Source organism: Ptychodera flava, unplaced genomic scaffold (genome assembly GCF_041260155.1).
Source record: "Ptychodera flava strain L36383 unplaced genomic scaffold, AS_Pfla_20210202 Scaffold_39__1_contigs__length_1403739_pilon, whole genome shotgun sequence".
Taxonomy (NCBI): Eukaryota; Metazoa; Hemichordata; class Enteropneusta; family Ptychoderidae; genus Ptychodera; species Ptychodera flava.
The window spans coordinates 650001-677500 of record NW_027248361.1 but is presented as its reverse complement, the minus strand read 5'-3'; the positions used below and the strand labels follow the sequence as shown (position 1 = coordinate 677500).

Below are 27500 nucleotides of genomic sequence, written 5' to 3'. Positions count from 1 at the left end.
GTGTGAGCGTGGTACAGTCAATGTTATCATCGCCAGCATTAAGCGTCGTATTTCTCCAATGAGTCTAAAACAGGCAGGTAATATCACCTGAAAATGCGACTCTGTTATTAGTTCTTGACAAAACGCCTGGCCTGGATTATTTCGTGGACATTGCACATAAATATCTTTCTATCAATGAGTGTTGACGGCTGTGTTGAACAGTGCAGACAAATTCAGTATCAGTATGAGTACTGCTGACAGCGGAAATGCCAATGTAAGCCATGACATTGAATACCCGGACTCAAAAAAACTATGGTCAACAGTAATATTACAGAGACCGACATTACGAATGATGAAATGGTTGATGAATTTTTCAGTATTAAAGCTCACAGCATTTGTCGTACTCTCTTTGATGTGACGACTTGTTAAGATTTCAAGAATCACACATAGACACGCTGTAGTGTAAGCACACAAAATGTGTAATCCTGTCGCCAGCATGAATTTTAGTCCGGGCTTACAGTCATGTGTTTTACTCAATATAGCTTGACAAATTTTAATGTTTAAACATACTTTTAAAATTAGAATGAAAATAAATATTTGATATAAAGAACAAAGATACTGGAAAACTATCAAAAGAAAAAGCTGCTGTCCTTTTTAGAGAGACTTGGTTAGATTTTTCTTTGTTTCTCAGTTTATCTTTAAAATATTGCAGTTGCTGGCAATGTTCAAACCTTTTCAATTATTGTTTCTTTAATTCATTAATTCTAGTTTTGAAAATGAAAGTCCTGCAGTATGACAGAAATAAAATACATTGTACTTAATATTGAAAACAACATACAATTGCAGGAAAACCTAAATAATTTGCTGTATATAAGTATTTGTAGTCAACATGACTGAAGCCAAACTGACTCATTATATATGCAAATAATGCATAAATATGCAAATTAGGCTGACCTGACCCTAAAAACTTGATCAAATGAAAATTTAAGCGTCACAGTATTATATTATGATAAAAACACAAAAAGTGATTTTTTAGCCAAGAGGGCCCTTTTCTCATTCCATGGCTCAATTCAAATACACTCCCATTAAGAATATATGATCAATAAAAGTACAAGCATTGTAATCTCTTATCAAAACAACACATGACAGCAACACTTACCGTCAGAAATATTTGGTTACCAAAAACTGCAAAAAAATAAAGAGGAACAGACTTATCAAATTGTCTATTTCAGTATATGGTACAATGTTCATTTTCATAGTTAACGCAACACACACAGACCACAACATCACCTCCATCATTCCAACTATTATACATACAATTCTTACACATACTCATACACTCACTATAAAAGTCATAGTATAGCATATTCAACAACTTTGTAGCACCATAATATCTTATAAACATCAATCAGACACACAAGTTGACAAACAAATTTATTTTGGGTTTTTCAAATTTGTTGAAATATGCACAGTTCCAGAATTTTTTGTAAATGTATGCTCTTTTTGTCCATTCAATATTGTTGTCCACACTGGCTTGTCTGTTCGCTTTGAAACTTGCTGTGGACCTTCCACAGTACAGTAATAATCTCAATGAACATTGTCCTTGATGCTGTTTTTTACTTTACTTACAGAGTTACTGAGTACATACAAAAGCCACATTGAAACTGCCATGTTGTCCGTAGCATTCATACATTCCTAATACTACAGTACACTACTTATTTTATGATAAGTGTACATTCAAGATCACTTTTTACACTGGAATGCTTTAGTGTAAATATCTTTTCCTACATAATTTCACAACAACAGTATTCATCACATTTACTGATTATTACTCTATGAAAACAACAACAGCTTCTTGCAAAAATTCATCAACATGTATAACTATTTGTCACTTTCTTTGTCATTTATGTATCACATCTCTTCAAAATCTCCTTTAAATTCAACATCACGGTAAAAGAATTGCTGCAAATCAACCATGTCTTCTTAACAGTGCAGAATTTACAAAGAAACACTAAATATTTATGATAACAATTCTCAGTTTAACTTTTGACTAAATTCTCAGCAATTGTTTCTTCAGTCATGTGATGTGTACTGTCACTAAATTCTCAGAAACTGTTTATTCAGTCATGTGATGTGTACAGTCACTAAATTCTCAGAAACTGTTTCTTCAGTCATGTGATGTGTACTGTCACTAAATTCTCAGAAACTGTTTATTCAGTCATGTGATGTGCATAGTCACTAAATTCTCAGAAACTGTTTATTCAGTCTTGTGATGTGCATAGTCACTAAATTCTCCGAAACTGTTTCTTCAGCCATGTGATGTGTACTGTCACTAAATCCCCAGGAACTGTTTCTTCAGTGTTGTGATGTGATTGTTTCCATCTGATACTTTATTCCACAGTAAATGAGCTGCTGATAGTGTTAAAAGTAACATTGCAGGGAGACTGAAATCTTGATTTAGCAATCGATATGTAAAGTAAAAACTAACTATGCTTGGCTTTACCCAAAGTTGCATAAAGTACCTTTCTGCTAGTATTTTACATGTTAAAGGTAGCACAAATATTGTAACAGTTTTGAATGTACTTTTAACATTGAATTGTATATGCACTGCATGTTATATCAGCCTCACATGTAGTGCAGCTGAACTTGTACTACACACTAGAATACAAACAAAATGTACAGTAATCAAATGATATTTTACAATAGATCCTTTACATTCATTATAATTATTTACAAATATAAAAACTAAGCCTTGAGTTTTTTATTGTTGTGCAAGAATAATTAAATTTTACCAATTTTAGCATGAAAATCAGTTTGATTTGGCAAACAAAGTGAAGTAGTGTATGTAAATTACCCATTGTCAAAAAAGTTACTTTCAATTGATATCATTGACACTTCAAGGAAAGAAAGTGGTGTTGTTGCTGTTGTTGCTCATTTACCAAATAGAATTTGACAACAGCAGTGACAAGTGTGATTTTATATGAAAATACACGTTTGAATATAAATTTTAACTTTTACAGAAAATATCTTTAACATTGTCAGTTGTTTGGTTGTAAAGGTATTACATATGTAAGAATTTGATGTTTCAGGGAACTCCATTCTAATGTAAGAATTTTGATGTTTCATGGGACTCGATTGTAATAGTTCAGTTCAGTTTTGACTGACCGGTGGTATGTAAGTATTTTACACAAGGAAAAAATCAGCTCTGCTTCTCTCAAATATTTGATCATGTCAGCTGGACACATGATAAGGATGCCAACTCAAAAAAGTAAAATAATTTGCTGGGCAACTTTTATTAAATGCCTTAACAGTTGGACACATGTGCAAGGAACATATCTTTGATAGTCATGAATTGTACCTTTATGAAAAATACAGAACTCAAAACTTTTGCTTACAGAATGTTAATTGCTTTGTATATAAAGTACAATAACATTACTACTGTGAATAAATCTTTTCTAAATGAGATTGCTGTTAAGTTTTAATTCTTTATTTAGCAAATAATACAGAACAGTACACAAAACTATTTGAAAAATATATATTTTCATCAAAAGAAGATATATACGCTGCCACCATATTTGATCATGTGACCTGTCATGTGACTAAAATATTACCATGGCAACAATAATGCAGAGACAATTTTATGAGCCAACCAAAAATATATAGGTTTGTGGGGTAAAGCACAACTTTCCCCCTATAATTAGAGCTATGGCCAGTAGTTGGTAAAAATGCACGTTTCACATTGTTGAAGCTATCGTGCTATGGGCAATTGTATGCCATTGTACATTATAGAACCCAAACGTGCAGGACAAACGTGCATAACTAAACACTGTGAAAGTCTGGACGTTAGACATTATAGACACTTTAGGTCTGTACACGTTAGGTTTGCACGATACACAATAGGTTAGCATGATTGGCATGGTAGATTTCGACCGATGTTGAAAACCTAAAATGACATACACGTTAGACATTTTAGACACGTTAGGTCTGTACACATTAGGTTTGCACAATACACGATAGGTTTGCATGATTGGCATGATAGAAATTGGAGTCATGTGGAGAACCTAAAATGACATACACATTAGACATTTTAGACACGTTAGGTCCGTACACGTTAGGTTTGCACGATTGGCATTATAGAAATTGAGTCATGTTGAGAACCTAAAATGCCATACACATTAGACATTTTAGACACGTTAGGTCCGTACATGTTAGGTTTTCACGGTACACAATAGGTTTGCACGATTGGCATGGTAGATTGTGACTCATGTGGACAACCGAAAATGATATACACGTTAGACATTTTAGACACATTAGGTCCGTACACATTATGTTTTCACGATACACAATAGGTTTGCACGATTGGCATGGTAGATTTTGACTCATGTTGATAACCTAGAATGACATACACGTTAGACATATTAGACACGTTAGGTCCGTACACGTTAGGTGTGCACGATACACGATAGGTTTGCGCGATTGGCACAGTAGATTGTGACTCATGTGGAGAACCGAAAATGATATACACATTAGACATTTTAGACACGTTAGCTCCGTACACGTTAGGTTTGCACAATTGGCATGGTAGATTGTGACTCATGTGGAGAACTGAAAATGATATACACGTTAGACATTTTAGTCACGTTAGGTCCGTACACGTTAGGTTTGCACGATACACGATAGGTATGCACGATTGGCATGGTAGATTGTGACTCATGTGTAGAAGCTAAAATGACATACACATTAGACATTTTAGGCACGTTAGGTCCGTACACGTTAGGTTTCCACGATACAAAATAGGTTTGCACGATTGGCATGTTTGATTTTGACTCATGTTGACAACCTAAAATGACATACACGTTAGACATTGTGTCTATAGACGTCAAAAGTGTACGTCATTTTAGGGTTCAAGATAAGTAGAATTCTATTATGGCAATCATGAGATATATTGTATAACGTGCCGACCTACGTTGACAGAGCTAACGTGTCTAAAATGTCAAACGTGTATGTCCAATGAGGGTCTGAAAATGAGTCAAGAGCTATCATGGCAATCATGCAAACCTATCGTGTAGGTCTGCACGATACACACGTTACAGACATACATACATACATACAGACAGTTCCTTAGCCTATAAGAATAGCTTCCATTGCCATATATACATAGGGCTATGGGAGCTAAAAATCACAGTATAGCATATTCAACAACTTTGTAGCACCATAATATCTTATAAACATCAATCACACACACAAGTTGACAAACAAATTTAAGCTTATATTGGGTTTTTCAAATTTTGTTGAAATGTGCAGAGTCAGAGTTCCAGAATTTTTTGTAAATGTTTGCTCTTTTTTGTCCAATCAATATTTTTGTCTGCACTGGCTTGTCTGATTGCTTTGAACATTGCTGCGGACCTTCTGTAACACAGTAATAATCTCAATGAACATTGTCCTTGATGCTATTTTTTACATTTACTTACACAGTTACTGATTACATACAAAACCCACATTGAAACTACCATGTTGTCCCTAGCATTCATACATTCCTAATACTACAGTACACTAGTTACTTTATGATAAGTGTACATTCAAGATCACTTTTTACACTGGAATGCTTTAGCGTAAATATCTTTTCCTACATAATTTCACAACAACAGTATTCATCACATTTACTGATTATTACTCTCACTATGAAAACAACACCAGCTTCTTACAACAATTCATCAACATGTATAACTATTTGTCACTTTCTTTGTCTTTTATGTATCACATCTCTTCAAAATCTCCTTTAAACTCAGCATCATGGTAAAAGAATTGCTACAAATCAGCCATGTCTTCTTAACACTGCAGAATTTACAAGGAAGCACTTAGGATTTATGATAACAACGATTCTCAGCTTAAGTTCAACAGCCAACACTGTCCTTTAGATGATTTCTAACATTCCATAATGGCTGTTATACAAAACATTCTCTACTTACCTGAAATATTTGGTAAATGGCATCGCATATTGCCAATGCACTGACATATAAAACCCCTCAATATTTTAAACACACACACACACATATACTTCTACACTCCACATCAACACTCAGTCGACAGTCAAATAATTACTTAATCAAAGTACTATATTTGTGAACAATCACAAAAATCGCCAGCACGAAATACTCGTCACTTTATATACGGCACATTTCCACGACTTATTGTTGACACCACTGAATGTAAAATACCCGCAAGGAAATAGATATATTTCACGATACAAACCTGCCAATCTCACTATCATTGAAAAAGAACCATTACTTTGAACACATTTTTTTCACCGTCCATTTCTGCTGTCTTGGAATATTGCGCAATTGAAAACGCCATGTGACTAAACTCAAGACACCATATTGGAAGATCGCGAACCCATTTTAATGTTTCAAAATCTCCTTCGGAATCAAAAATTTCCGCTATATAATTATTGTCGAGTGTTGTACGAACTCCCAACACACATCGACACATAGTCTGAACCTCATGCATAAGTTTCCTAAGGTCTAAAATTCGAATCAATCGGCAGTAAAAAAATAGACATGTGAACATACTTACCTTGACTTGAACGTCATCTGAGAGATGTCCATTCGTTTTCAGATTTTCGAGACATGTCTTCAGACGATTTTTAAATATATAACGTGAATATCCTGCATATTTAGTGACACTTTACCGTTACACTTGTTTAGAATGTTCAGTTTCTCACTGAACAGCGATGTAGATAATGCTGGAACTTTAAAATCGGCTTCGGTTACCCGATTACTAAACGTGTAATCATAAACTGATTCAGAACCCGGCGCCTTTTTTAATGAACGCAATGCATTCCCAAAACATTCTCCATTCTGTCCTATTGGTGGCGCGCGTCAGCCTGGACTGAAATTCAATAGTTAAACATACACTTTCAAAACTAAGTTGTACCCAATGTAAATTACAGGTCTGGTTTATGATTGACAGGCAAAAATATGGGGCTACAATTATACCTGTAATTGAACACGTAATGCACATATCCCACTCTTTAAAAATATAAAGATAACTATGGCATTCAATTCCTTCGACAAAACTGCTATTCTCCACATATTTGATAGGATATTACACCTTAAAATATCATATCTTGTACCACAGGTCTGATTTTTAGTATATGGGGATAACTTAGCAATACAATTTTTTTGACAAAATGTCATGTGACCTTCATGACCTTTGACCTTGAATATACGTATATGTCCATAACTCAGTAACCACAAGTGCTACACACTTCATATGTGGTATGATGGGAGACCTTATGACACTGCATCGTGTACTTCATTAATTATGCACACAATCTAAATTTTCTTTTGCTCTAATGCGGCCACTTGTGTCGAAACCCGGTCATCGCTGCTTGCAGCTATATTTATTATTATTATTCTTCTTCTTCTTCTTCTTCTTCTTCTTCTTCCGCCTTTCTTTTGCAACTACCACGCGAACACTGTTGCACCTAGAGACTTCATATTTGGTACACAGGTACAACTCAACAAAAGTAATTTTTTTGTCACATGACCATAACAAAAGGTCACGTGACCTTTCGGCCATTTTGAAAATAAACTTTAAAATTGACCTCATTTGCATAAAAATTAACCAATCAAAATTCTGTCCTAAATTTTTGTAGACCATAGGGTTAGGCCCCTTCATGCCAAATATCAAGGTCACAGGTCTTGCCGATTTTGAGAAGAAGATTTTTAAAGTATTATTTTTCATATTTTTCAGTGACCTTTGACCTCCCTATAGATTTACAAATGCCCATTATAGGCTAGCCAATAGAGCTAGGAGTCTGGTTCTTTTTCGACATAGACGATCATTGGCTGTTAATGTTCACCGAAATATTTTGGGTCAGGTCACGTGACCTTGACCTCATTAATTATGCGCATATCTAATTCTAGGCTAACCAATAGGGCTAGAGATCCAAATTTTGGTACACAGGGACTACTATGGGATAGAAATCTATTGCAAATATTTCACGTGACCTGACCTCATTAATTATGCGCATATCTAATTATAGGCTAACCAATAGGGCTAGAGATCCGAATTTTGGTACACAGGGACTACTATGGGATAAAAATCTATTGCAAATATGTCACGTGACCAGACCTTATTAATTATGTGCATATCTAATTCTAGGCTAACAAATAGGGCTAGAGATCCGAATTTTGGTACACAGGGACTACTATGGGATAGAAATCTATTGCAAATATGTCAAGTGACCAGACCTCATTATTTATGCGCATATCTAGTTCTACGCTAACCAATAGGGCTAGAGATCCCAATTTTGGTACATAGGGACTACTATGGGATATAAATCTATTGCAAATATGTCACGTGACCAGACCTCATTAATTATGCGCATATCTAATTCTGAGCCAGCCAATAGAGCTAGAGGTCTGATTTTTGGTATATAGGGATAACTTAGCATTACAATTTTTTTGACAAAATGTCATGTGACCTCCATGACCTTTGACCTTGAATATACGTATATGTCCATAACTCAGTAACCACAAGTGGTACACCCTTCATATTTGTTATGATGGGAGACCTTATGACACCACATCCTGTACCTCATTAATTATGCGCATATCTAATTCTGAGCCAGCCAATAGAGCTAGAGGTCTGATTTTTGGTATATAGGGATAACTTAGCAATACAATTTTTTTGACACAATGTCATGTGACCTCAATGACCTTTGACCTTAAATATACGTATATGTCCATAACTTCGTAACCACTAGTGCTACAGACTTCATATGTGGTATGATGGGAGACCTTATGACACTGCATCCTGTACTTCATTAATGATGCGCACAATCTAATTTTTCTTTTCTCTAATGCTGCCACTTGTGTCGAAACCCGGTCATCGCTGCTTGCAGCTATATTTAGGGTTTCGACACCATGGGTGCGAAACCCTCTTGTAATCGTTCTGTTTTTATTAGGGTTTCGACACCATGGGTGCGAAACCCTATTGTAATCGTTCTGTTTTTATTATTAGGGTTTCGACACCATGGGTGCGAAACCCTATTGTAATCGTTCTGTTTTTTATTATTATTATTATTATTATTATTCTTCTTCTTCTTGCGACGAGCTTTTGCAACTACCATGCGAACACCGTTGCACCTAGAGACTTCATATTGGTACACAGGTACAACTCAGCAAAGTAATTTTTTTGTCACATGACCATAACAATAGGTCACGTGACCTTTCGGCCATTTTGAAAATAAAGTTTAAAATTGAGCTCATTTGCATAAAAATTTACCAATCAAAATTCTGTCCTAAATTTTTGTAGACAATAGGGTTAGGCTCCTTCATGCCAAATATCAAGGTCACAGGTGTTGCCGATTTTGAGAAGAAGATTTTTAAAGTATTATTTTTCATATTTTTCAGTGACCTTTGACCTCCCCTATAGATTTACAAATGCCCATTATAGGCTAGCCAATAGAGCTAGGAGTCTGGTTCTTTTTCGACATAGACGATCATTGGCTGTTAATGTTCACCGAAATATTTTGGGTCAGGTCACGTGACCTTGACCTCATTAATTATGCGCATATCTAATTCTAGGCTAACCAATAGGGCTAGAGATCCGAATTTTGGTACATAGGGACTACTATGGGATAGAAATCTATTGCAAATATGTCACGTGACCAGACCTCATTAATTATGCGCATATCTAATTCTAGGCTAACCAATAGGGCTAGAGATCCAAATTTTGGTACACAGGGACTACTATGGGATAGAAATCTATTGCAATTATGTCACGTGACCAGACCTCATTAATTATGCGCATATCTAATTCTAGGCTAACCAATAGGGCTAGAGATCCGAATTTTGGTACACAGGGACTACTATGGGATAGAAATATATTGCAAATATGTCACGTGACCAGACCTCATTAATTATGCGCATATCTAATTCTAGGCTAACCAATAAGGCTAGAGATCCCAATTTTGGTACATAGGGACTACTATGGGATAGAAATCTATTGCGAATATGTCACTTGACCAGACCTCATTAATTATGCGCATATCTAATTCTAGGCTAACCAATAGGGCTAGAGATCCAAATTTTGGTACACAGGGACTACTATGGGATAGAAATCTATTGCAAATGTGTTACGTGACCAGACCTCATTAATTATGCGCATATCTAATTCTGAGCCAGCCAATAGAGCTAGAGGTCTGATTTTTGGTATATAGGGATAACTTAGCATTACAATTTTTTTGACAAAATGTCATGTGACCTCGATGACCTTTGACCTTGATATACGTATATATCCATAACTCAGTAACCACAAGTGGTACACCCTTCATATTGGTATGATGGGAGACCTTATGACATCACATCCTGTACCTCATTAATTATGCGCATATCTAATTCTGAGCCAGCCAATAGAGCTTGAGGTCTGATTTTTGGTATATAGGGATAACTTAGCAGTACAATTTTTTGACAAAATGTCATGTGACCTTCATGACCTTTGACCTTATATATACATATATGGGCATAACTAAATAACCCCAAGTGCTAGACCCTTCATATTTGGTATGATGGGAGACCTTATGACACCACATCCTGTACCTAATTAATTATGCGCATATCTAATTCTGAGCCAGCCAATAGAGCTAGAGGTCTGATTTTTGGTATATAGGGATAGCTTAGCAATAAAATTTTTTTGACAAAATGTCATGTGACCTCGATGACCTTTGACCTTAAATATACCTATATGTCCACAACTTGATAACCACAAGTGCTACAGACTTCATATGTGGTATGATGGGAGACCTAATGACACTGCATCCTGTACTTCATTAATTATGCGCACAATCTAATTTTTCTTTTGCTCTTAATGCTGCTACTTGTGTCGAAACCCGGTCATCGCTGCTTGCAGCTATATTTATTATTATTATTATTATTCTTCTTCTTCTTGCGACGAGCTTTTGCAACTACCATGCGAACACCGTTGCACCTAGAGACTTCATATTTGGTACACAGGTACAACTCAGCAAAAGTAATTTTTTTGTCACATGACCATAACAAAAGGTCACGTGACCTTTCGGCCATTTTGAAAATAAAGTTTAAAATTGAGCTCATTTGCATAAAAATTTACCAATCAAAATTCTGTCCTAAATTTTTGTAGACAATAGGGTTAGGCTCCTTCATGCCAAATATCAAGGTCACAGGTGTTGCCGATTTTGAGAAGAAGATTTTTAAAGTATTATTTTTCATATTTTTCAGTGACCTTTGACCTCCCCTATAGATTTACAAATGCCCATTATAGGCTAGCTAATAGAGCTAGGAGTCTGGTTCTTTTTGGACATAGACGATCATTGGCTGTTAATGTTCACCGAAATATTTTGGGTCAGGTCACGTGACCTTGACCTCATTAATTATGCGCATATCTAATTCTAGGCTAACCAATAGGGCTAGAGATCCAAATTTTGGTACACAGGGACTACTATGGGATAGAAATCTATTGCAAATATGTCACGTGACCAGACCTCATTAATTATGCGCATATCTAATTCTAGGCTAACCAATAGGGCTAGAGATCCAAATTTTGGTACACAGGGACTACTATGGGATAGAAATCTATTGCAAAATGTCACGTGACCATACCTCATTAATTATGCGCATATCTAATTCTAGGCTAACCAATAGGGCTAGAGATCCGAATTTTGGTACACAGGACTACTATGGGATAGAAATATATTGCAAATATGTCACGTGACCAGACCTCATTAATTATGCGCATATCTAATTCTAGGCTAACCAATAAGGCTAGAGATCCCAATTTTGGTACATAGGGACTACTATGGGATAGAAATCTATTGCGAATATGTCACTTGACCAGACCTCATTAATTATGCGCATATCTAATTCTAGGCTAACCAATAGGGCTAGAGATCCGAATTTTGGTACACAGGGACTACTATGGGATAGAAATCTATTGCAAATATGTCACGTGACCAGACCTCATTAATTATGCGCATATCTAATTCTAGGCTAACCAATAGGGCTAGAGATCCGAATTTTGGTACACAGGGACTACTATGGGATAGAAATCTATTGCAAATATGTCACGTGACCAGACCTCATTAATTATGCGCATGTCTAATTCTAGGCTAACCAATAGGGCTAGAGATCCAAATTTTGGTACACAGGGACTACTATGGGATAGAAATCTATTGCAAATATGTCACGTGACCAGACCTCATTAATTATGCGCATATCTAATTCTAGGCTAAAGAGTAGGGCTAGAGATCCCAATTTTGGTACATAGGGACTACTATGGGATAGAAATCTATTGCAAATATGTCACGTGACCAGACCTCATTAATTATGCGCATATCTAATTCTAAGCTAACCAATAGGGCTAGAGATCCGAATTTTGGTACACAGGGACTACTATGGGATAGAAATCTATTGCAAATATGTCACGTGACCAGACCTCATTAATTATGCGCATATCTAATTCTAGACTAACCAATAGGGCTAGAGATCCAAATTTTGGTACACAGGGACTACTATGGGATAGAAATCTATTGCAAATATGTCACGGGACCAGACCTCATTTATTATGCGTATATCTAATTCTAGGCTAACCAATAGGGCTAGAGATCCTCTTGCTCCAACTCATTTATTATGCGCATATCTAATTCTGAGCCAGCCAATAGAGCTAGAGGTCTGATTTTCGGTATATAGGGATAACTTAGCAATACAATTTTTTTGACAAAATGTCATGTGACCCCGATGACCTTTGACCTCAAATATACATATATGGCCATAACTAAGTAACCCCAAGTGCTACACCCTTCATATTTGGTATGATGGGAGACCTTATGACACCACATCCTGTACCTCATTAATTATGCGCATATCTAATTCTGAGCCAGCCAATAGAGCTAGAGGTCTGATTTTTGGTATATAGGGATAACTTAGCAATACAATTTTTTGACAAAATGTCATGTGACCCTGATGACCTTTGACCTCAAATATACATATATGGCCATAACTAAGTAACCCAAAGTGCTACACCCTTCATATTTGGTATGATGGGAGACCTTATGACACCACATCCTGTACCTCATTAATTATGCGCATATCTAATTCCGAGCCAGCCAATAGAGCTAGAGGTCTGATTTTTGGTATATAGGGATAACTTAGCAATACAATTTTTTTGACAAAATGTCATGTGACCTCGATGACCTTTGACCTTATATATGAGTATATGTCAATAACTAAGTTACCACAAGTGCTACCCACTTCATATTTGGTATGATGGGAGACCTTGTGACACCACATCCTGTACCTCATTAATTATGCGCATATCTTATTCTGAGCCAGCTAATAGAGCTAGAGGTCTGATTTTTGGTATATAGGGATAGCTTAGCAATACAATTTTTTTGACAAAATGTCGTGTGACCTCGATGACCTTTGACCTTAAATATGAGTGTATGTCCATAACTAAGTAACCACAAGTGCTACACCCTTCATATTTGGTATGATGGGAGACCTTATGACACCACATCCTTTATGTTCATTAATTATTCACATATCTAATTTTGAGCCAGCTAATAGAGCTAGAGGTCTGATTTTTTGGTATCTAGGTATAACTTAGCAATACAATTTTTTTGACAAAAGGTCATGTGACCTCGATGACTTTTGACCTTGAATATACATATATGCATAACTCAGTAACCCAAAGTGCTATTCCCTTCAAAAATTGATAGGATATAAGGCCTTAAAATGTCACATCTTGGCCCTCATTTATTCTGCACATTTGTATTTCCTGGCTTACCAATAGAGCTAGAGGCCAGATCTTTGGTAAACTGGCATAAGTATGTGATACAATTTTTTTGCAAAAATGACAGGTTTGAAGGATGACTTTTAGCACCATTTTAATATATGTGCCCATGACTCATTAGGTAGGTGCTTATGTAATTATTATTATTATTATTATTATTATTATTATTATTATTATTATGTTGCACTTCTGCAACTCCCACGTAAATACCATTGCACTTAGAGACTTTATAGTTTGTATACAAGTGCAAGTCTGCAAAAGTAAATTTTTGGTCACATTACCTTAACAAAACGTCATGTGAACTTTCGACCATTTTGAAAATAAACTGTAAACTTTAGTTCATTTGCATAAAAAGTGATAAATCAAAATTCTCCTCATGTCACTTTTTAGACTATATAGCCATGCTCCTTCATACAAATTTCAAACTCACAGACCTTGACAATTTTGAGACGAAGATTTTTAAAGCATTATATTGCATATTTTCCAGTGATCTTTGACCTGCTCTATTTCTATGCAGCTATGCTATTGCAAAGGCTATTTAAGTCCTTTTTAAGAGACCAAAGGGCCAAATGGGCTAGTGTCTGTTTAAAAGTGACCTGTATGGGACCAAAGTGAACCCGAAAATTTTTGTGATTCCTCTTGATCTTTGACCTTAGCATCATCCCAATACCCGGCACATATTAAAAATAGCCAATACTGATGGACAAATTTGAACACAGCACTTTATTGAAGGATATATAATCTTCAAGGATATATAAATTACACATTACAGTTAACTGGAAATACAGTTGCTATACAATTGAGGATATATATTAATTACATATTACAGTTAACTGGAAATACAGTTGCTATACAATCAAGGATATATAAATTACATACTACAGTTAACTTGAAATACAGTTGCTATACAATCAAGGATATTACATACTACAGTTATCTGGAAATAGTACAGTATATTTTCAAAAACATCAAAAACAAAAAACAGACAAAATATTTTGAATCCTCACAACACATATCATATCTGTAGGTACTGGTATTCTCAAAATATTCTCTAAGGACATTCAAAAATACATACATACATACATACATACATACATACATACATACATACATACATACATACATACATACATACATACATACATACATACATACATACATAAGTACATATGTAGACAGGTACATATGCACATACATGCATACATGTATACACATACATACATACGGTACATACATACATACATACATACGGTACGCGCTGACGATGGATACCAGATAGATATTCATTCCAATAGTTTCTATAGACTATAGTCCCCCTGCCGGTACAGATGTTTTTGGATGCAGGTCAAATGATATGCTCTTTTTGAAATGAATTATTATGGACCTCATTGTTGTGTTGAAGAAATCAACAGCACATCTCATACATGGCCAATACAGGTGAATAATTCAGAAAAAGCATTTGCTTCAGCGATATATAAATTACATCCTACAGTTAACTAAAACTACAGTTGCTATAAAATCAAGGATATTTTCATTATATAATACAGTTAACTGTAAATAGCACAGTGGAGTGGAAATACAGTTGGATGTTGCATGAAATGAATATGACTATGTTATAGTGACACTATAATCCATGCTCCAGCCACATCTCTTTGAAACACTTTTATGCACTTTTTCATAAATAGCCTTCTTGAATATCAAATCTGTGGTGATGAACCTCAATAAATAAAGAGCCTCACAGCTTATATTATTCAATGACAACTTTCCTTTAACAATATGTGCAGTTTTACAAGAGTTGTCACTACCACAATGACTGAACTTGCACTGAAACACGGCAAATGTGTACCATCCCACCTCACAGTGAGTCATGCAGAGCACAATATGCACCAACAGGACTAGTTTACATCAATATATTTAGCAAGTGTTCTGACATAATCAGGTTCTGTTACTTCCATACGTATTGTCCCATTTGGAAAACACTCTCAATACTACAGCTTTGTCATGGGCTGTTATCATTTGCAGAAAATGCCCACATCTGACAATGCCCATAACCAAGGTGAGATCAATATTCTGCAGTTACCGAAATTAGAGGTATTGTCACATCTGTTCTATTCTATTTGGAAAACAATCTGAGTACTTCTTGTTTATTGTGCCTTGCCACCATCTGCAGACAGGGTCACACTCAGAAAGAGAATGACGCATTGTGTGTCATCTTCTATAGTCATAAAAGTTACAAGCAATGGAACATTCTGTTGTTTTCCTTGCTTCACAGATCCGTGGGATGGCAATATTGTACAGTGACACTGGTACATTAGTGTAGAGAACATTTCCATACTCCACAGTGTGTGAGATATTCAGAATATGTTATTCACAAAAATGCATTCTCTCCTGTGGCAAGACACTTCAATGTCAAGACTTATCATCTGCTCTTATCATCTGCAGAAAATATCTTCCTGGCAATGAAAATAAATGACTTGAGTATCCTTCTGTTACAGTCATCCAAATTAGAATCATGTGAACTCTCAGTTACTGTCCCGTGGCACTGTTGCACACTGATGTGAAAGTTGCTTTAATTTGAGAATGAAACATGCCTCTTTCATTGTGATTAGTCCATAGGTGAGTTGATATTGCACCCTGAAAATGAAATCAGACAAAATACATATATTACTGATACTAAAATTTGTCAACTTGGTTTAGGTCTGTTATGCCATAATATGCCATTTTGATGAGGCCAGCATTAGCTTTTAATATGTTACATTTACTTCATTGCACTATCTTAATTTCCTATATGAACTTGTTATGAATGACACAGTCAAAGTCAACAACACCAAAATTTCTACTATGTCATGTTTTTCCTGGCACAAATCACCATTCACAAAACTAAAGGTTGCATTCACTAAATAAAAGTACAGAAGACAATTGAGTAATCCACTTGTGTATAGAGAACTGTTCAGAAATTCTTTCACACATATTACATGCTATTTTACATTGCAACTAAACAAGTCTGCTACTCGATAACAAATCTATTCTTAAAACATTCTCTTTTCCCAAAAATATTTACATAAGGTCATTTATTATTTCACATACAAATAAAGTACTACAGTAATGCTATTACGAATGTTTCATTATTACTCTGCAGTGCGTACCTTTCAAGACAAACAACTTCAGTGACATACTATGGCCTTGGTTTCACTAAGCTCATTGGCTAGAATGTCAGCTATATTTTCAGGGTAGAACATCCCTATCTCCATAGAACAGATTTAAATGAATGCAGATCACTTCAAGCGACTTCATTTCAGCAGCATTTGATAGTCCATTCCCTCAGTTCATTTGCAAGGCAGAAAGGGACATTTCTTGCTGAATCTCAAAATACATTGTTCAATGGTATATCATCTTTACTTTCTGCATCTGTTAAACTTCCATTCACCACTCCACATAATGAGTTTACAGTTTGTATTCTTTTTGTGTATCTGAGATCTATAATTTCACCTCTTTGCAGACCAACAACTTTAAATGTCAATTGCTAACAGAGTTAGTTACATTTTTGCTTCTGAAGCAATTCAACAAACACATAGCTTTCAATCATTTCAAAGCCCACCTCCCACTGTGCATAACAGGGCCGTAACCTGACAGAACCTTGGGCTTGGGTAAATTACTAATTATTTTTCTCTCACTACACTCAAACACTACAACACTATGTCTGTGTGCAGTAAATTGTTACAGTTCAAATATAAATGTTCATTTTGTAGAATAAACATAGGATCATATGATCTTGTCTCTCCTTCAGGCTAACATTGAATATTTACAACATACAGACAGAGATGAAATATTCTGAACACTATGGTACATCACAGTTGTGTAAATGCTAATAACATGAAATTGTTAGTTGTAAAAATAGACATGTATAGCACCTCTGTTTGTCAGTAGAACATTTTTGTAGTGGTACGGTTCAACTTTAGCTATGCATCTATTAGTGGCTATTTTATTGTCTATCCATATATCCTTAAACATATGCAATTGTAATGATGGGCATGTCATTTACATCACTGGCTGATTGAGGAATTAATAGCCAGTCAATCACTACACAAACCACAAATTGTGACCTAAAAGGTTGATACAACTAAATGTTTACATTAGTAATTAATGCTAACTTCTACCCAAGTCACATTACACCTGCCTTCAAAGTAAATACCAGTGCTCATAACACTTTTGGAAGTAAAATGGTGATTTTTCCTATATTACTTAATATTATTACATGTGAAAAATTCTAGGACAGTGTGCCCTGAAGCATACACCACGTGCAGCCAAAAGTTTTAGTTAAATAAGGATTCTATACCTTTACATCTCCTATGCATAATTTCCTTGCTTTACCTGTGACTTTGTTTGGAAAGTGGTGTTTCACATTGGCTAAGAGCGCACACTGTTCTTAGATTTTTTCCTATACCCCTTTCAGGCTACGGCCCTGTATGCAAGCACACACACACTCACACACACACACACACACACACACACATATGGGGGCCCGTCTCAATCTGCCCTCCCCATCTGTTTCTTATTTTCATCAGGACGGGATAACCTTTTGTGATTCCTTTTCCATAAACATGGTCAATGAAACAGCTTCAGAAGATGGTATATCTACACACACTTTAAAACCATATCTTGCATTAAGTTCACAAGTGATGGTGATATCATTGGAATTATGAGTCACTAGACCATTTGCATATTTACCCTTTTTCTCTACCATTCAAGGAAATGTTTCCCTGAAAACTTCTACTTTGTACAATACTAGTCTGTAAACTACTCATATACCACATACAGCATATGTAGCACTAGCTCATCTTTCATCACAAAGGTAAACAGTTAACATGACACCTTTGCATGCATTCAAATCTTCAACAAAAGTGCATTGTGAAAACTAAAATAAGTTTGTATACTTCGACACCTACACTATCTACATTTTTCACATAAACATGGTCAATCAATGTTCCACTTTCTGTTGTTGCCTCTGAAACACACTGTGAGAAGCCTCTCTGCTCCATCAATTTCAGCAAACATGAAGACACAAATATGTTTTCATTGAAATCACCAATGATGATGTTGCCACCAGGGATCTTCTCAATCTCTATCACTAATTTCAACAGATTTCTCTTGAACACATCAGCTTTATAAGACTTAGGTCTATATATAACAGCTACTGTCAATCTTATCTCTTTAACATAGAATGCAAGATATTCCAGATTTGTTATACACAATTCCAAGATTTCAATACATTGATCCGCACTTGAATAAATGCCTACTCCACCATGAGCTTGCTGCTTCAATTCAGATGTCACTGGGTCAGATGTATCGTAACAAAGTTCTCTTGGCTTGTGATAAAGTGCAAAACCACTTAATTGCAAATCATTCTGCATATCTGAGGTTGGTAGCCAAGTTTCTGTCAAGCATATAAAATCAACTGTCATAAATCTATGGTCATTTCTCAGATCTTCAAAATGAGAGTGCAAACCCTCTATGTTATGCAGCATTATGGTACATGAACTATCTGCATTATAAGTTCCTTCTGACGATGTCATGAACTTTGGCATACAGGACAGGGCAGCATCAATTTTGTCATTGCAGTATATAGCTGATTCTTGGAAATCGGTTATAGTAAGTCCACTTAGAGACTTTACTCGACTTAGGGCTACATAAGCTTGTCCTGGTTGGAATATTTTGTCCAATGATACTACAGCTTCATCTACAGTTAATCCTTGCACTTTATGTACAGTGCTAGCCCAAGCGAGCTTGAGTGGGAATTGACGTCGTATACTTCCACAGTTATTCACTTTGTCTTCCTCACACTTGATTGGCGTGCTTTTTTCTGGTATCATTGATAATGTCTCTGTATGGCGGCGAAGTTTTGCACCAACCTTTTCATTGTCAAAACAAACATATATAGTAGATGGAAAACTCTCTCTGGATTCCACATGTATGTATGACACAATGCCAAAAACGCCATTCACTAAACCATCAGACACATCAATATTCTTCGTCAACATCACACGAGCACCAACTGCCAGAGTAACAGTTTTTGCCAAATTGGTATTGTACACTTTACGATGTTGCCCACTCACTTTGACTAATTTCTTTGTTTTGGGATCTCTGTACAAATCCTGTGCATTAATACAAATTACATCTGAACTTAACGAGTGAAGTTTTCTAATGTTACATTCATCAACTTTTCGGTTGGTTGCAAAAATATGAATTCCTTTACCTCCTCACCAGTTTCACAATTTTGAAGCATAGTAACAACATGAGCATCTAAATCATCAGATTTCTGTCTTTTTCTGATTACGTTCAATGTTTCAGCAAATTCAGAGTCTTGCTGTCTCACTACTTCAGTCAGTTCAGCAATGGAAAAGTAATCATTCCAGAGATCAACTCCTTCACTGTTCACATACAATGCCTTTCCTTTCACTGGTGGTAATTGGTAAAAATCACCTACACCAATCACTGCTACACCACCAAATGGCAACTGATCACCAGTCTGTTTAATTTGTCTCAACCTTCCGTGAACATAGCCAAGTAGTTTCTTATCAACCATAGAAATTTCATCGATAATGAGAATTTGAAGACTGCTAAGCTTAGATCTCAATGTGTTAATCTTTTCTTCTCCGAGCGGTTGGTATGGCAGTTGTGCATCAATAGCTATTGAGAAGGTACTGTGTATGGTATTAGCATTTATATTAAACGCAGCTACACCAGTTGGTGCTGTTAACAAAACTGATACATCATCTGGATTTGGTAGAATACGAGCCAAAATTCTTGTAGCTTCATAGTACATGGCTTTGATTAAATGAGATTTTCCTGTGCCAGCACCTCCAGTTAGAAACATGTGAAAAGCTTCAACACTTTTTCCATTGACTTTGTTCAGACACCACTGCCGCACTTTGTAAAATATCTCTCTCTGTGTGCTATTTAAAGATCTTAGCAATATTACAGCTTCATTTCTTGACATTCACAATGGTGATACACTTCTGAGGCTGACACTTTCCGTTTTTTCTCCAGCAAGTCAGGTATAGATTCATCATTTTCTCCTTCATCTGACACATAATTGTCCTTCCTCTCTTGTAAACTTTCCAATCTATCTATTTCAGACTCTGGATGAATTTGAGCCCATGCATCTTCCAAGTTATCACTTGTTCGAAGGATCTCCTCTGCTGAATCTAGTACATCAGCTTCTTTTTCAAAGACTGCTCTATTCCTTTCAACTATAGCCTTCACAGCTTTAACAGCTTTGCTACCACACTTCACTGCACCAGTGTTATAGAATTCTTCATATGAATTAAAGTTGTCAGGTTTCAACTGAGCATCAAACTGATATGGCAAGAACAGTTGAAGAATGCTTTGATAATACTTCTCTGGCTGTTTCATTGCTGAAAACCTTGCATATCTCACCACAGCTGGAGCAGTTCGAGTTCTTTTCTTCATATGACCAAAACCATTTTTCAGTTTAACTACATTCTTCTTTGAACATGTATTTGACACCTCTGATGACGACATTATTCTGTACTCAGATACAAAACTAGCAAGACACATTTCATCAAATATATCTCCATCTGGTCTGTTTTATAACGATCTATGATGCTAGTCATCCAGATTTCCTCCTCATCAAGATCACCTTCTTCACTTCTCATTTGTAGAATTTCAAGAGGTAAACTCATTTTAATAGGGTTATCCCCTGTTGGGATAAAGTGTACTTTCTCGATCCTTCTTTCAACCTCAAGTTGCACACTCTATACACAGCTTCTTGGGCACTCACTTCTCGATTATTAACATATAACAATCCCAATCGTCTAAGTGCTTTCTTTGCATCTGCATTATCCTCTTTAGAAGCTTCCTTTTGTGCATGATCCAACAGTAAGCCCATTTCTCTTTCAGCTTTGGATATGTAACTAATAATGTACACAATGCAACTATATGCATCAACAACAAATTGTATATCCATATTAGCATTCCAACATCGTAACAAGTCCTTGTTGTATTGGTTTACCACACATCACTTGATTCTCTTTTCAAGACCACACTGGTTTTCTTAGTTAATACATTGCACGCTCTCTCAAACAAGTCTTGTGTAACTCCTATACTAGTAAACAGAGATTCAACTGTTGAGAAAGTCTTCTCAGAATCTGAAAGTGCAGTCCAGATTTTCGACAGAATTTTCTTGGCCTCACCTTACTTAGTACTTTTGGTGCTTGATCTGATTCAACTTCGTCTACTTCATAGTATTCAACAGAACTTTCTGTACTATTGGAATTGATTCCACTGAGTGCCTTATCTAAATCACTAACAGCCTTTTTATGACTTCAGGCAACTGAGCATCAGTGTCAGGTCGAGCAATAAATGTTTTTTCAGAAGGTGGTCTGGGAAAGTTGAATCTACAATCAGTACCATGTTTTCTACAAGATTTTGAATGCCGTGTGCTGTGTTTTTGAACACTGTTTACAATTTCATGAAGTTCTTCATCATATTCTGAGCATGGCATTTCACAAGTCACATATTGTCAACAAATGAAGTGACATCATCGTCATCATCTTTGTCTACTTTTGGTGCATCCTTCACCCAAAACAGACAATGTGTATGTGGTGAACCACGTTGCTGGAACTCAACTCGATAAAAGTAATCTTCAATTTTACCGATAGGTTCTGCTGGTGACATTATTACTTGAGTCAAAAAGTAATGAAATCTCTGATCAAACATTCGAGCAGCTGTTACAGGGTTATCTCTTAACACAGCACATTTCTCTGACCAGTCCAGCTCTTCTGCTTTGCGAATATCACCTTGTGCTTCAAGAATACTATCGACCATCTCAGGCCATCTCATATCAGCAGATGAAAATGAGCAAAACCACGTCGGAATACCTAGCTGCCTCACCATTGCAAACAGATCTTTCTGTGCACTTTGCCAATAAGGTGGTGTTCCTCGGATTGGTTTCAGAAATTTGTAACCTTCATCATAATTTAAAATTTTCTTTAGTGATTGTTCATCTGTCAAACTTGCAGCAGTTATATTTTCACGGCATGTTTTGCTAGACCCTTTCCGCATTGCTATAGACACATTTGACAACACTTGTTGCACCTCTGATAAACACTGAGCATAAAATATGAAGTCGGTGTTTCTCGCAAACCTGCTATCTACATTCATCAAACGATTATGAAGATATCGTGCAAGTGTAATTCTCACTTCGCGACTGTCCAGAAAAGTTGGTGACCCAGTAGGGTACAATACAGGGAAAGACTTTGCTTCATTACTTTCATCACTTAACATTTCAACAGGATGATTTCTTTCTGCAGGAGCAACACAATAGATTTTGTCAAAATGCTGATCAAGAACTTCCTGAGCTATGTCAACAGGTTGAAGACATGTATCCATGAACATTCCTTGCTGCTCTTCACTATTATTATCACCATCTTCTGCGTCTGCATTCCCTGAATTGTCCTGTGATTCTGTATTCTCAGCATTATCTCCTGATTTGCTATTTCCAGCATTATCCTGTGATTCAATATTTCTAGCATCATCCTGTGGTTCTGTCTTTTGTTTATCACTCTCATGTCTTGTACCATCTTCATCAGAAATACATTCATCTCCTTCATCAATTCTGGACAATGGATTCCTCCAATCTTTATTGAAAGAAATACCTCTGTACCACTTATTGTTCATTGTTAGGTAATGAAGTGCACTTTTGATCTTGAAATCATTCACATATTGATATTGGTAATGACCTTTATAGCTGAGTTTCCGTTTCAATTTCACCCTAATCATTTGATCATCTGACTCCTGTCGCGGCAAAACATAAGTACCTTTCTCTAGGCTAGAAGGAACACAAAGAACAGGTCCATGTACACCATTCTGACCACCTTTTGGTAGAGCTAACATTTTCATAAATGGAATATGCAAAGCAATCAAATGTTGCTCTAGAGAATTTAAGCATTTCAGTTCTTTTGGAATATTCATTACATGAAGATTATTAGCTGCAGCTTCTGCCGGCATATTCCCATTCAACAATTTACGATGACAAGTATAACATATCCACATTAATTTCTGTTGTTTCTGTCTCCAATATAAACAGTCACTACCACATACATCTGTGCATTGGTGAAATTCAAGACACTTCTTTGCAATCTTTGCTACAAAGCCTCCTTTCTTCGAATATATTTCTCTTTTACACTGTATTACTTGATTTTTGAAAAGTTGTCGATAGCAAACTGAACATACATAATTGGGGCCATGAACTGTTTCATTTCGAAACATAGTTATAACAGTTTCAATGTTCTTCTGTTTATTAGCTTTGAACTGTCGAGCAGCAAATACTTTACACTTAGTATCATCCCTGTAGCTTTCACTATCTTTATACTTTCTAATGTATCTTGCCTTAACCAACTCCCTGTGACTCTCATTTCCTGATATTCTGGACACTTCTTGCCTTTACAGCTGCTCTATGACACTGATTCACTTCATACTTTCAATACTTCTCACTTTGACAGCTTCCCTATGAGACTGGTTGTGTCTATACTTTTCAATACTTTGTGATTTCACATCTTCCCTATGACTTTCATTGTTTGCATATTTCTGAATACTTTGTGCCTTAACATCCTCCCTATGAGACTCATTGTTTGCATATTTCTGAATACTTTGTGCCTTAACATCCTGCCTATGAGACTCATTGTTTGCATATTTCTGAATACTATGTGACTTAACATCCTCCTATGACATTCATTATCTGCATATTTCTGAATACTTCGTGCCTTAACATCCTCTCTATGAATTTCATTCTTTTCATATTTCTCAATACTTTGTGCTCTCTTAGCTTGTCTATAACAGTCCTTGTCTGCATACATTTGTTTTGTTTGTGCTTTTTTACGTTGCCTATAACACTCTTTGTTTTTATACATTTGTTTCCCTTTTGCTTTTTTAGCTTCCCTATAACACTCGTTGTCTGTATACATTTGTTTTGCTCTTGCTTTCTTATTTACAGCATTATCTATGTAGTGCGTATTCACAGCACTTTTCCTTTTTGCACGGAATTCAAATTCTGTCCAATATCTCTGTTGTTGCTTTTCTCGTCTTTGTTTCTTAATCAAAGTACTTCGATCAGTAACTGTACATGGTCGTTTCCGTTTCAAGACTCGATGTGCTATTGATCTACAAATCTCATCAACAGATACTACATTCTCCTCATACTTCAGTTGTTTTCCAGCTCTTTTTCTCCCATCAACATGTTTTGGGTCCACTACTTCATTTACATCAGTTCCTAAACTCCTCTTAACTTTACGTTGCGGAACATTTTTAATGACTTTCGTCGTATTCCTTGATGTATTCATCGCATGATGGCCACATTCATACACTAAAACACCCTGGAGGCTTGACACATTCCACAATTCATAGTGAACTTCCATACAGTGTTTCAGAAATATTGATTTACCGGTAGTTTCACTGTTTTTGTTAATCTGAGTGCTAGAATATTTTACCCATTTACCCCTACTAAAAGTGACAACATCTGATTTCAAAAGGTTTGCAGTTGCTAGTATCTCTACTTCAGTTGCCCATGTTCCCAAATCTTGCATGTGAGATTTTACAAGGTAATCATCAACTGACTGATATCCACATCTTAAATGACAATAGAATACAGCGGAGTTCTCTTTAAGATGCTTAACAATGGCCAATCGAATTACATCATGATTATTCTCTGTACCACACAATGCATATGATACCGCTCTAAAGAAACAATTTCCATCCTCCTTGATTTTCTTTGTTCTACAAGGGTCACCCATTTCAATACCTGGACCAGAGTATAAACGTGTAACATTTTCATTCTAATGCTTAGTTCATTGCACAGCATTTCACACAACTCAAAATCCAAAGGGCAATATAACTGTGGTGTCTCTTCTATGCCAACAACAACTACTTCATCATCACTGTTATTGTCTCCATTACTTACATTGGCAACACAGTCAGATTCAATATTCACAGTAATTCCAGTCACTTCAAACTGTTCATTTCTACCAATACCCATAGAAGTAGCTAAATTACAGCAATGTTTATACACTACCTCAATACTGTCCAATGGTATCAGTACACTTGTGCCATTTGGTGTAACCATGCCATTTGAGTCTCTTGAGTGACTGTCAAATGTATAGAAGATATTCTCTTTCTTCAATACGGCAAAAACAGCTGCTCCAAAATTAACAAAACATGCATCATATTGTGTTAATGTCACTACTAATGCATTGTACAAAGACATCACAAAACTATCAATATTGATATCTTCACCTATTAGACCTGTGACAGATTGTCCAAAACTTGACTTAAACTTTGTGTCAAACAACTCAATAGACTGTGGTAGTTCTGTGACTAAAAGATAAACATCGATTACTGATGGTGATTGCTGCACACAACCATACAATTCATTACCTGTTTGCAGTATTAAATCCATGTCGCATGTATTCCACATTTGCACATTTTTATTTTACTGTACAGTACAGAAACATAGCTATTAGCAACACACTGCCTCCCACTTTAGCAACACACTGCCTCCCACTGTTCTCACCAAATTGAGCATGACTTTGGTTAAAACTGCCCTGCACTAAGTTTGAGCATTTGATTTGTATCTTAACCTTCTCACTGTCAATCATTTTATCAACTTTAATGTCACTTTCATTCACTCTCACTTCATATTCAGTATTACTTGTAGTTTTCATTGCCATACTAGTCATGTCATGTTCTGATGTCTCATTTCCTTCCTTGTATGAAATAAATCTTTCCTAGTACTTACATTGTCATTTGCCATGTCATAAGAGTCACAAAGCACTGCATTTCGGGTTTCATTTGCCATGTCATCAGAGTCCCAAATGACCACATTTCCAGATTCATTTGCCATGTCATTGGAGTCCCGAAGGACTGCATTTCCAGATTCATTTGCCATGTCATTGGAGTCCCGAAGGACTACATTTCCAGATTCATTTGCAATGTCATCAGAGTCCCGAAGGACTACATTTCCAGATTCATTTGCCATGTCATTACAGTCCTGAAGGACCACATTTGCACATTCATTTGCCATGTCTTTACAGTCCCGAAGGACTACATTTCCAGATTCATTTGCCATGTCTTTACAGTCCCGAAGGACTACATTTCCATCTTTACAGTCCCGAAGGACTACATTTCCATCTTTACAGTCCCGAAGGACTACATTTCCATCTTTACAGTCCCGAAGGACTACATTTCCATCATTACAGTCCCGAAGGACTACATTTCCATCTTTACAGTCCCGAAGGACAACATTTCCAGATTCATTTGCCATGTCATTACAGTCCCGAAGGACAACATTTCCAGATTCATTGGCCATGTCATTAGAGTCCCGAAGGACAACATTTTCGGATATATTTGCGATGTTATGACAGTCCTGAAGGACTCTATGCTCCAAATGGACAGTGGTTGATGGGACACGACCCAAACTCAACCTCTTCTTCAGCGCTGCACTACTCTTCCAATTCTTCTTGCGTGGCATCTGAAAGATATTGAGACATAATATTAACATCAAAGCATAACTTAACAGGCCATTTTCAATAACATGGTCCCCTGCAAATATACATATATTCATACATATACATATAAATACTGACATACATATAAATACTGACATAGAGACACAC

At 36.1% G+C, this 27500-nt stretch overlaps 3 protein-coding genes across 4 annotated transcripts in view; all 3 read right to left on the bottom strand.

Annotated features, from left to right (window-relative positions):
- The window catches only part of LOC139127894 (uncharacterized), a 10950-nt gene extending 4090 nt beyond the window's left edge, over positions 1 to 6860 (bottom strand). The window contains exons 1-2 of the mRNA XM_070693750.1: positions 6553 to 6860; positions 1139 to 1164 (exon numbers count right to left, since the gene is read on the bottom strand). The gene's annotated coding sequence lies outside the window, so the exon portion shown is untranslated. The remainder of the gene's footprint in view (positions 1 to 1138; positions 1165 to 6552) is intronic.
- Positions 6861 to 14510: 7650 nt separating this feature from the next.
- Positions 14511 to 27500, bottom strand: part of LOC139127941 (uncharacterized) — a 22108-nt gene continuing 9118 nt past the window's right edge. Inside the window, exons 3-5 of one of the 2 annotated variants that reach the window (XM_070693793.1) lie at positions 26624 to 27355; positions 25901 to 26022; positions 14647 to 16446 (exon numbers count right to left, since the gene is read on the bottom strand). In XM_070693793.1, the coding sequence (XP_070549894.1) occupies positions 26005 to 26022; positions 26624 to 27355 (750 nt within the window). In that variant the 3' untranslated portion in view covers positions 14647 to 16446; positions 25901 to 26004. Of the gene's footprint in view, positions 16447 to 16958; positions 20061 to 25900; positions 26023 to 26623; positions 27356 to 27500 lie in introns of those variants that run through there. The other variant, XM_070693792.1, reaches the window with a different exon arrangement.
- On the bottom strand, positions 22345 to 23841 carry LOC139127893 (uncharacterized). Its single transcript, XM_070693748.1, has one exon. It carries the CDS (start codon positions 23839 to 23841, stop codon positions 22345 to 22347), a length of 1497 nt encoding a protein of 498 aa, XP_070549849.1.